Below are 12,307 nucleotides of genomic sequence, written 5' to 3' on the forward strand. Positions count from 1 at the left end.
GGCACACCCAAATGTAGCTGTCCCTGAATGAAAAAGAAATGAATGAATTAGAGAAAGACAGGCCCAAGAGGTGGCTGGGGGAGGTTGGTGAACTTGCTGTCAGCCTTCTGCAGCACTGGGGGAGCACGTGGTGCACCTTGGAGCTGGGGTCTGCTGCTGGTGTTTTTCTTCTGTCAGTGATGACAGTCAGTGATCCTGATTTGGGAGGTCACTGTGTGTGTGCTTGGGCTATAAGCAAGGGCTCATGTGAGATTGGTTCAAGTTAAAGCTTTGCTGAATGAAGCCTGGGAGAAGGCAAGTTGTTTGAATCCATTTCAATGGGAATTTAACGTCAATTCATGTTTTGCACTTTACAGATGGGCTAATTATAGTCTAATTTGCTAGCATGTGGAATATACCAGACAAGCAAGTCTGCAGGGAGGGCTTCCAAGGAAAGGCATAGAGCATGCATCTGACCTTTCCAAATCTGACCCTAAAGCCGTGCTTTCACATCAACCAGGCTTAAAGGTACATCACTCCCTAGAAGTGCCTGTCCTCATCTGTAAAATGCCTGCTCCAAATTGGCTGCTTTTTGCTGGTGTTACTGGTTGGATCTTCAAAGGGGTGAAACACCCCTGGTTTCTGTAATTTTTTGTGGGTGTCTTATTCAGCTCTCCTGGCAGTACTGCTGTTGTTGAAGAAGGAGAGAACGTTAGCGAGCATTTTCAGACACATGGAAGGAGACCTGTGTGACATATCTGCAGTGCAAATGTGTTCATACAGGCATGACAGTTTCTGTCACAAGTTAAAATGAGCGGCGAGTGGGTGTCACTACGTTTATAGTCACTCGTGAAATTTTCAATGGAAAATTGTGTAGGCAGCTCCCATTGTAGCTGGGCACATTTTAGATAAATGAAAAACATCAACAAAGTAATTTTGGTATTATGCTTGTTTATAGATGAACTCTATTGACTCATTTAAGCTGCAGAAGCACCTCTGAGGGATGGGTATAAGAGGGAAGGATGTCACTGTGCAATACCAGACAAGCTGGTCCTGTAAATCTGCCATCCTGTGCTGGCTGCAGTCGATGTGGTGCAGGAGATAAAAGGCTAGATGCTGCATCTGGCCCCTTATGGAGCGACATAGCTGGAAACCACCTTTCCATCCTGCTGTGGGGTCATAGGAGTGCTTTAAAATATGTATGTTGGCACCACAGCTTCCCCGCTGCCACCGAAGGTACTGTGTGAGTGTCAAGAGGGACACTGCCTTCCTGCGATTTTGAGTTGGTGGTCCTCATGCTCTTGACACAGCTGCCTCTGAGGCTTTGGGAGCACAGCTTTGGCGCAGTTTGGCAAACCTCTGTCAGGCTGTAACAGTTAAATCCTTTTTCCCCTTCCTCCATAGAGGCAGGAAGCTCTGGATTCCAGCTCTTCATCCTCAAAGAAATTTAGCTGTAATCAGTGGTGTCAGCTCTTGCATTTTTGTCTCTACACTCTAGATATCTGATGCTGTTTCACATAACTGCAGTTCCTAGTGTCAGATGATGAGATGGGAAATTCCACTGTTAGCTAAAACAGCAAGTTTCTGGTCTTGTGGGTTGCAGGGAAAAGCTAGGACCTTGAGCCTGAAAGGCCTCACACAACAGAAGGGCAAGTTAAAAAGAAAAAATAATAAAAAGCATTCATTTCCACCGTTATCAGTTTAAGACATCCTGTATTTGTAGATCAGTATCATGTGTTTCAGGGGCATGAAGAGGTGCCTGACTTGTGATATGAGTGCCTGGGTTTGACACTGGCAGGCAGGGGATTTCTGTTTTGGGAGTGAGGTTGCTGCCTATGGGGTGGGCTGGGAAGGGGGAGAGATGACTGACATGCACTGTTGGAGGACGGCTTGTAGCTCTTGGAGCAAATGCTTCCTTTCTTCCAGCCCGCCTGCCTGGCATCTTGTGCTGCGCTTTGTGATGCCACCTCTCTGCAAAGCATGCTGGAAGAGGAGCGATCACCATTGCTAATAACTTTTTTTTGTCAAAAAACTTGGAATAGATGAGTAGGCAGCTGTGCATCTATTCAGATCACCCGTGATACTTGCAGTCGTACAAGGCTTACATGTAGCTGCATTGCTGTACACATGCATGGAAAAGTATGCTGTGCATGGTATGACTTTCACAGATGCTAAGAATACAGGCATCTTTCCTATTGCAGAACCAGGTGATGGCACCCAGATGAACTGATGCCAGAAACCTCCAAACTTCTGAAAGTTAATTGAAGTGTCATTAATTCAGCAGATGATCTGTCTGAAGCTTAGGCTAATTCTGCCCTTTTCTTGTGGAGATCACCAGCACCCACCACACAATATAGCTACCTGTGTGTAACTGTAGTGTAACTGTAGTAGAACAGGACTAGAGGAAGTGCATGCCCTGTTCAGAACTGTTAACTCCTTTAAAATTAAAGGAGCTAAGTAGCAGAGGAATTAACCAGTGGAGTAGCTCTCTGGTAATCTTTTTCTGTCACCTTCATTCATGAGTGTCATTGAGCGAATGGCTGTCCTGGAACTCCATCATCTTTCTGTTCTTTTGGGAGCATATCTTAACACTGTTTTTTTCTCTCCTGAATATTCCTCTCTCAACACTGCATCATCATACTTGCATCATCTTACTTGCATCATAAAATTCCATGGGAATGTTGAGCCACTGGGCATCTTACACCCACTGACGTGCTTGCTGGGTTTGCATGTATCACTTGTTTTTTATATTGCATGGAGGCTGTCTGATCTGACTGGGGAGAGGAGGAACATGTAGAATACTCCTTGCTCTGCAGAAACCTGTAGCAAGTAGCTGTGGCAGATTCCCAGCAGTATAATAAGAGCTCACACTACAGTGGACAGTCTGTCTTGCAGATGCAGTTCTGATCAGGAATCCTTTACTTTTAGGAGGAGAATTTCGAATGTTATTAGAGGTTTTCATGTTTCTTATTAATGGATCTCTGCAGTTGGCCCTCCTGGGAAATCTGCCAGAGAGCTGTGAAATTGGTTGGATTGGACAATGAACTCCTATAGCTGTTGTTGGCGTGCGCTGAGCTGCACATGGCAGGGCTAATGGAATCTGTAGTAGTTACAATTATGAATATGTAGCTGGCAGCGGGCAGGGTGTAGAGTGGGGCGGGAGGAGGGGTGGCGGGGGGAAGCTGGCATATAGATCTGAGAGCCAAAATGCAGCTGTGGAGCCCTCTGCAATATGTCTGGCTTTTTATCTCTCTGAATCTGTTCCTGCAAGATGCCAGTCTCCTCTGAGAGGAGAGGAGAGGAGGGACAGAGTGTCCTCCCTTCCCACTGATTTCCAGCGCTGCCAAAATTACCTGCTCATCCTATCGTGATGGGATGGGCGGGCAATTAAGAGGCAGGAGCATCAGACCATTCTGCTGCTTCTGCCCGGTAACACCTCAGACAGAGAGAGACGTGTCTCAGGCTGGATTCAAAGGATAGTATTTTGTTGTACTCTTTGAATATTGCATTGATGTTTACTGGCCAGGCACGGCAATGGTGCCTGACCAAAGGGAGATCCATTTTTTTCTTATTGCATGGATAAATGTGAGAAATTACTGATCACAACTGGAGCTGGAAGGTGAAAGTTAAAAAGTCATAATCTGTATCTAATTAGGGTTTAGGATCAAAGGAGCATTTAGACAATAAGAGGCTGGTTTGAATGAATATCCCTGAAGTTGGAGGCTGATGACTAGCCGCCTTGGGTACTTTCTCCACACATTAAGACAGGCTAGCGGGTGGTCCCAGCCCTTGCTCCTGGTGGTAAATATCAGTGTGAATTTGTTAAAGCAGCTAAAGTAAAGGAGGAGGAAGGACCAGAAGGTGTTTTAGACATCTAAAAGTGATGCTAGCTACATCATGGGACTGCAAAAAGTGCCTGATTTCTGAAGGCAGTGAAAATCTCACCATTTATCCAGCCAGGTGCTGTGGTGGTTTGTGAGTCTGGCCCCAACTTCTCTGCACGCCAAGACTCAGTCCTGGATAGTGGGACACAGTGTACCATGATGGTGTTGATGGAGGCTTATGTTGCTAGTTTCACCTTTTGAACTCCAGAGAAATAAAAATCAACCCCTCAATCTAGTATCTCATGAGTTTTAAATTTATTAGATAAAAAAGTAGGAAAATACTGGTTTGGAAGACATAGTGAAATTTAAAATGCCTTGCAGAGACGCTGGACTTTTGCATGAAAAAAAATGCACATCCTGAGCTCCAGTGAGCAATCCCTTTGGGACCAGAGCAAGCCCAGATGGTGACTCCTCCAAGTGATTATTTTTCTGCCTTAAGCCTTTCCAGGAATTTGAGTGTGGGCAGGCTGCCAGCGGACACTAGCTGTCCAGACACTTTAGCAATGTTCCATGTGTACTTGCTGCCAGAGATACCAAAGTCCAGCTGCTGTCCCTGATCTCTTTGTCCCCTCTACTTTCCCAGCCATAATTACACAGGCGTGCACACACGCACGCATGCACCCGTCTGACACATGCACACACGTACAAAGCAGGAGCAAAAAAAATCACCTGGAGTTTGCTGTTCGCTTGCATGTCTTACAAGTCACGATCCACATTCCTGAAGTTAAAGAGAAGAGAAATCTCAAGAGTCAGAAAAATTACTTGGATCCAAAAAAAAAGCATGCAAATAACAAACTGTGCGGCACACTGCAGAAGGCAGGCGTTCGTCTTTCTAGGACAGCCAGCAAGAAACAGTTTATCCAGGTCTTGTACCTCTTGCCTTTGAGGTACTTGTTTGGGTTGTCTCCCTTTCATTGCTTCCTGAGCAAAATCAGTCCTGTCTTATCTTTGCTGTTTCTGGAACTTGAGGTATGCTGAAAACTTACCATTTTACTTTCAAGTCTTGAAGTAGAAGTAGGCTGCTTTATGCGGCACATTTGCATTTCTGCAAATCCAGTCCTGTGTCTGTTAAGAGTTCAAAGTCTCACCGTGAGGTACTTGGGCTTGGAAAAGTGGGGCAGTCTTCACTGTTCTACAGCTGTCTCATCCCCTGTCTCTGTTAAGCTTGTTCATTCTTCCTGTGCTATCCAGGAGATTTTGGGCAGCTCTTTTGTTACTGGCAATGATGAAGTCAGCCGTGTGAGAGATTTACACACATCAAAAAAAAAAAAAACCTGGAAGATTTAGTATTTGGTATTTTGAAGGATGTTAGCTTTGACTTTGGAGGCTACCCAAAATTCAGTGATTCAATGCTGTCTAGCAGAACAAAAAACCTTTGCTTCAGTTCCTGCACAGTGAAACTTCACCAGCTTTCATACAGTTTCATAGTAGTACTTTTGATGTGGAGAAGCTGAACACAAACACCTTGGGCTTTTGAAACAATTGGTTTGGGGGAGCCTGGTTTGTCCATCACTGCAAAAGAGACTGGACCTATTCAGTACCACGTACAAGCTCCCTGCTCTGTTGCAGGCAGAGGGGCCAGCCCTCTGCTCCCAGTTTTTCCCATAGGAGTGTATTTAAATTCTGTGTTTACAGCTCATGTGCATCTCCCAGAGTTCAAAGGACTCTCCCAGCCCTGTGCAAGCTCCCTGTGGCAAGGCGAGCAGATTGAGTGCCTCACGTCAAGGGCGTCCCCACATGGTGTCCCCAGGCAGCCACCTCAGCCAGGAGCTGCTGACTTACCTACCAAAGCCAACTGCCCAGGGCAGAAGGCTACAGTGAGCTAAAGTTAACCAAGGATGACTGTGCAAATGTGAGCTCGGCGATTTTATTTTTAGCCAAACTTAAAAATAAAAATCTGTAAGTCATGTGTAATATAATAATTTTAGCTGTTGCCAAGACACGCTGAGCAAGTGTTAGGAGGAGGGGGAAGACCTCTGCTGAAATAGCAGGGACCCTGTCTCCTGACTGTCCTCGTCTGGCCGCAGTTGCAGCACCAAGTGCTGGTGGGTCATAGTAGCAGCGCCAAGCTGCCGCTTGGTGGATGCCTCTGCCCCTGAGCCACCGTGCTCAAGGCGTTGCTGGCCCTTGCTCTTTTGAAGCTGTCTTGAGTCCTTTCATCCTCCCCGTCGCCTCAAAGCCAGGTCATCCTCCCTGAAACAGTGCTTCACCACCATGTCCTCTCCGGCAGATCTGTGGCTATTGGTGTTTCATTACTGTTTATCAGTATTTAAACAATGGAATAATTAAGACTAATTTTATCGAACCATTAGCAGGTTTAGACATTTTCCTACAGGCTTGCATCACCTTGGAGGAACATATTAATAAAGAGTGCTCTTAAAGATAGGTTTAATTGTGGTCTAGTATGTCTTCAAAATGAGAAGCAAGGCAGCAGGGAGAGAAATCTCCCAAATGAATATTACTTGCCATAAGTGTCGTTACTGCTGTTCAGCATTCACTTTAAAGTGGGCTTTATCCTATTTACTTCATATCTCCCATCCTCTCTTTATTCTTTCTCTCTGCATTTTTCTTTCATATAATGCACACTTTTCTTGTTGGGATGCCAGTTGTGTGAGGTGCTTGGTTTCTCGGTGCCCATTCTTGCGTATCTTTCAAAACAGACAGAAATGCAGATGAGAAGCGGTGGCTGGACAGGGGCTGCAGAAGAGTTTAACTCTCCATGAAGTTTGTTAAGGGACAAGGCAAGGGAGGTTTCAGGAAGGCATGGGGAGACTGTCAGGTTCCTTTCAGAGCATAATGCAATTTAGTTACGGTATTTTCCTTAGCAGATAATGAAAGTTAGGAAGACTTTGTTGACTTTTTTTACCTTTGCGTAGCTGAAGTCACCAAATTAAGTGATTCAGAGCACAGAAAGCAATTCTGTTGCTCCAATAGCCCAAAAATCAGCCCAACGTAAAATTGAGAGCTTTTACAGTAGTGGAGGGGGCTCCTGATTTGGATCAGGAAGCCCAAACTTGCTTTTCTAAATGGTCCTAGTGAGGCATCCCTAGGACCAAACTTGCTGAGGGTTAGGACACGTGGTCTTGGCTGCAAGTGCAATGTGGTCTGGCAGTCGCTAAGAAAGAGGAGAATTGGATCCTGACAGAGGTGGAGTTGCTGCCGACAACTGGCTCTGCCCAACCTGCACGCAGTGGGGGCCACCCCCCGGTGCAGAGCCCTGCCCAGGCACCTGGGCATGAGGTGCCAGTGGCAAAGAGAATTCACAGTACTGAGGGGAAAGAAAACCGCACACATTAAAATCCTGGCTCGGAGCTATCTCTGGCTCTGGACTACTGCTGTAAACAGATTGTATGGCTGAGGTTCATTGCCAGACTGATAGATGAAGGGCACGTGTGCTGATAAGGAGCTCTGATGTGGCAGGGAGGGGATGGGGGCAGCTTCTGCCTCTACAGCCCTGCCCAGTGCGATGTGAGCTCACCTTGCTGTTGATACTGGGATTCAAGGGTTCAGGAGTGACCTACCAGCTTCTGCTAGTAGCTACTTGTTGCTAATGTAAATATTTAATGCATTCCTGTTACTCAGGGCTCCCTGCTGCACTCCCATGCCTTTTAGGACACGGCAAAGTGAAGGCGATGTTGTTCTTGCAAGGGAGGGAGAGGCTGGAAGAGTGAACTGGGCACCTTAGAGACATGGAAGGCTTTCCCAGAGGAAGGAGCCTTGGGAAATAAGGGACCACTGCTAAATGTGCTGAGTTAGGGCCAGAGAGTTTCTGATGTGCCTAAATCTTTAATCATTTTAATTATACATTAGCAGACGTGCCCAGGATTTTCACTGACATTTACGGTGCAGCTGTCAACTGCCTCTTGACATGAGAGTGGCAGTACCTGATGAGTTTTGGGGTTTTTTTCCAAAAGTTGTTCTTTTACTCACTTGCTGTTGCAGGATGTCTGCTCATTTATTCCCAGTGCTGATGGTGTGACTCCCCCTTCCCTTGCCCACCCTCTCGTTGCAGAATCCAGAGGAGTTGTCGGAGAATCGTGCTCACAGGGAGATGATTCCTCATGAAGTCACTGGACCCCTTGCAGAAATCAAATTTTACTTTCCATTTATCAGACTGAAATCAGAGCCAGCCAGACAGTGAAGCAAGCACAGTGGAGGGGGGACGGCAAAAGATGAAATCCAACCAAGAGCGGAGCAATGAATGCCTGCCACCTAAGAAGAGAGAAATCCCTGCCACCAGCCTGCCTTCAGAAGTGAAGCCGGTCCTGCCAAATGAAAACCACCGTGCGGATAACCTAGCATGGCTCCCCAGCACAGCCGGTGGCCAGGGCAGCCTGGGGGGCCGTCACCGGCCTGGGGGGCCGTCCTCGGTGGAGGCAGGCTTGCAGCAGGGTTTGCACAAGTCACTGTCTGCAGGACTGGACTATTCCCCGCCGAGCGCTCCCAGGTCCGTTCCAGCCTCCACGACTCTTCCCACAGTGTACTCGCCCGCCCTCTCCCAGTCAGGGACCTCCGTTTCCCCGGTGCAGTACACGCACCTGCAGCACACCTTCCAGTTCGTCGGGCCACAGTACAGTGGATCATACACCGGATTCATCCCCTCACAGCTGATTTCCCCAACAGCCAATTCTGCGACCAGCGCCGTGGCAGCGGCCACAGCCGTTGCAACCACTCCATCCCAGCGCTCCCAGCTGGAGGCTTATTCCACTTTGCTGGCCAGCATGAGCGGCTTAAGCCAGCAGGGTCACAAAGTTGAACCGCACCTGGTCAGGACACCTGGACTGATCGCCGCGGGGTCTCCTCCACCCACCCAGCAGAACCAGTACGTCCACATTTCCAGCTCTTCCCAGAGCACTGTCAGAAATGTCTCTCCTCCAACCATCCCAGTCCCCCTGCACTCTCATCATACAGTGATCCCGCACACCATCACCCTTGGCCCTTCCTCCCAAGTGGTGGTGCAGTACACCGACTCGGGAGGCCACTTTGTCACCAGGGATCCCCCCAAGAAGCCTGAGAGCAGCCGGCTGCAGGTGATGCAGGCCAAGGAGGTACTGAATGGTGAGATAGAGAAGAGCCGGAGGTACGGCATTTCACCCTCTGCCGACATGGGTCTAGTCAAAGCAGGCAATAAACCAGTTCCCCATCATTACGAGACCAGGCATGTGGTGGTCCACTCGAACCCTGCCGAGTACGGCACACGGGATTCCTCAGGTGTCCGAGCCTCCGTCATGGTGGTCCCCAACAGCAGCACACCCACAGCAGACATGGAGGTGCAGCAGGCCACCAACCGTGAGACCTCTCCCTCAGCCCTCAATGACAAGGGAAGCTTGCACTTAGGAAAGCCAGCCCACCGGTCCTATGCCTTGTCTCCACAGCAGGCTCTGGGCCACGAGGGAGTGAAGGCAGTGGCCACGCTGTCCCCTCACACCGTCATTCAGACCACTCACAGCGCCTCTGAGCAACTCCCTGTCGGGCTGCCGGCGACAGCCTTTTATGCCGGGACCCAGCCACCGGTGATTGGCTACCTGAGCGGCCAGCAGCCAGCCATCGGGTACCCCAGCAGCCTGCCGCAGCACCTGGTGATCCCTGGCACCCAGTCCCTGCTGATACCAGTCGGTGGCGCGGATGTCGAGCCGTCGGGAGTCACGCCTGCGATCGTCACGTCGTCTCCCCAGTTTGCAGCAGTGCCTCACACGTTCGTCACCACCGCTGTCCCCAAAAGCGAGAACTTCAGTGCGGAGCCCCTCACCACCCAGCCGGCCTACCAAGCCACCATGGTGCAGGCACAGATCCACCTGCCTGTGGTGCAGTCCATCGCTTCTCCCGCCGCCGCGCCTCCCACGCTGCCCCCTTACTTCATGAAGGGGTCGATTATTCAGCTGGCCAATGGGGAGCTTAAGAAAGTAGAGGACTTGAAAACAGAAGACTTCATACAGAGCGCGGAAATAAGCAATGACCTGAAAATAGACTCCAGCACTGTGGAGAGGATTGAAGACAGCCATAGCCCAGGCATTGCTGTGATACAGTTTGCAGTTGGGGAGCATCGAGCACAGGTAATGGCAGTGCATGGTGGGGTGCGGGGAATGGACTGGGGCATGCGCTGTGGCCCCCCCAGGTGCAGCTTTCGTCAGTGCATTTCAGTTGTTTTGGGGCCGCACAGGGTTCTTCATCATTCACTTCCACCTATGAGACCAACTCTAGTCCGAAAATCACCCGTCTCACTGTGCCAGTGAGCCATCAGCATCAATCACACCAATGATAAATGTAGACTCTTGGATATAAAAGGGGTCTTTCTTATAGATAGAGAACCACCTTCCACACAAGCAAGCTCAGGTTAGATTCAGCTCGAATCCTCCAGAGATAGGTAGGACACTAGGCAGTGAATTTCCATGGCTTGAAAACTTGGAGCTGGCTAGGAATGGCTCCACCACACGTGTAAGTTACTGAAATGCAGTAGTGAGTTTTATTGAGGCTTTGTTTGCAGGTGGTTTAAGCACTGTACGGCTCATATACACTGTGTTCAACGGAAATTTGGAAAGAAATTCATCTAGGTGGCTGGACAGGCTGTGCTTCTGGCCTTTGTTTCTTGTTGGTTTGCAGTGTAGGAAGAAACTCTGTAACTTTCCAAAGGTATTTTTAGGTTGAGAATGAGTACATACTGATCATAAAGCTTTACGCTCATGCTGTCCATTTTCTGAGTGATGTAGATTCTGCTGTGTTGAGGCTGGAACAGTTCAGGTGGACTGGAGAATACCTAGAGGTGTTAATTTTAAATGATCTTGTTGCAAATGTTTTTAGTTTGGTTTGAGTGTTGTGAACTGCAGCATCTGCAACCCTGATGCTGCACCCTCAGCACTGGAGAACCAGATTGTGAGAGAGAGGGAGAAGATGGATGTGGACGCATATAGTAAAGCACTTCAGACTGACAGCTTGGAGAAGAAAAACAGTGATGGTACCAAAGAGCAGATTACACAAAAAATTTCTTACAGTCGCTGCAGTCTGTGACCTGTCCTTCCTCAGTTACACATAGATGGTACTTCACTACATATGGCACGTCCGCTTTCTCATGTCAAACATGGAGATTCCCTGTGTGGTTTTGCTCATGTCTGTGTATGCATCTGTACAGCTGAGAGAAGCTAGGCCTCTGGTGATTTCACTATAAAGACGTGATCTTTTTCCCCACTGCTTAACTGTGTTTAGGTGCATCTCAGGTTTTGTGATTAGAGGAACCACTGATTAGGATCAGTTACTATAATTTGCCCTGGTGCCTTGAATAATGAGGTTTCAAAAGCAGCAATCTCCCATCTGCAGTTTTCATCTTGCTCTCATTTCTCAGCCTACAGCCAGGCCACCGGTCTCTGCACCAGCAGAAGAGGTACAAATTAACAGGTAGCATTTGTGTCATGTCTCGTTGGCATATCTGTCAACCCAGGCGATGTGTTGTAGTCCTGGGTGCCGGGCAGAGTGCCTTTGCAGAGGGTGGAGTGCCATCCTCTGGCAGAAAGCGAGAAAAAATGTGAAAATCCAGGCCAGGCACACACACACATGGGTCTCACCCAGCAAAGTGTCACCTTACCGAGAAGCCTATCAGCAGCAGGCTGACATCATCGCCACCGAAATACTCCCCAGCTGTGTTTCCCACCAGGGATGCTTCCAGAATGGAGAGCGAGTCACGTAGAGATATGATTAGAAACGGGGGTTTAATTTAGGTTTCCTGCAGGTTCCAGGGCTTGGGTCTCTTCCCAGATCAGCTGTGTCCCTTCATAGCAGGAATGGCTCTGCTGGTTTTCCCTTGCCTGGGCTGAGAGAGAGAGAGAGAGAGAGTGGTATCGTTTCTACGTGCTTGAAGTCTCCGGTGACCTCACCCTCCACCTGACATGGCTGTATGAAAGCATTTAGCCTTACTAGCAGGCATGCGGCGGTCATTACTCATTAAAAATTGCCTGCATGAAGAGGGCTTAGTCTTCTCGTTGAAAGAACAGTATTTAGTCGCGCTGCTTTGAGCAGTGGCACTGTGGAGCTGCTGCACTGAAATATATCTTATCTGCAGAGTGCAGCGGGGATATATCTGCGTATGTAGTGTAGCTTTGCAAAGTATTTTATTACAATTAAGTTTCGGTTGCATGCATACTTCTGGAAGGAGGGAGCTTTTCGAGTGGCATTATCAAGGGAGCGTAAGTTGTAAAGGGTAAGTGCCATACAAAAATAGCGTTGTTATCATTAGCTTTGGCTCACTTACGTACTCCTCCCAGGGATCTCTGGGAAGTCATTATAATATTGATGAATTTGTATTTTCAGACTCTGTGCAAACATTAGGTAATTTTCTCACCAAGTGAGGGGCAGAGGTAGGAGATTATTTTTAGCTGAGCATATACAACCGCAGCGTAAGTAGGGAGGGTCCATGCAGCTGCTATTGTATCGTATCACAGCAAGCCCACAGCTGC

At 48.3% G+C, this 12,307-nt stretch overlaps 1 protein-coding gene across 16 annotated transcripts in view; it reads left to right on the top strand.

Moving 5' to 3' along the window:
• ATXN1 (ataxin 1) overlaps positions 1-12,307 on the top strand; it is a 282,081-nt gene that overhangs the window by 257,055 nt on the left and 12,719 nt on the right. For all 16 annotated transcript variants that reach the window (XM_054058377.1, XM_054058391.1, XM_054058379.1 and 13 more), the window contains one exon: positions 7,876-9,916. In XM_054058377.1, the coding sequence (XP_053914352.1) occupies positions 8,036-9,916 (1,881 nt within the window). In that variant the 5' untranslated portion in view covers positions 7,876-8,035. The remainder of the gene's footprint in view (positions 1-7,875; positions 9,917-12,307) is intronic.

The sequence above is a fragment of the Cuculus canorus genome, chromosome 2 (assembly GCF_017976375.1).
Source record: "Cuculus canorus isolate bCucCan1 chromosome 2, bCucCan1.pri, whole genome shotgun sequence".
Taxonomy (NCBI): domain Eukaryota; kingdom Metazoa; phylum Chordata; class Aves; order Cuculiformes; family Cuculidae; genus Cuculus; species Cuculus canorus.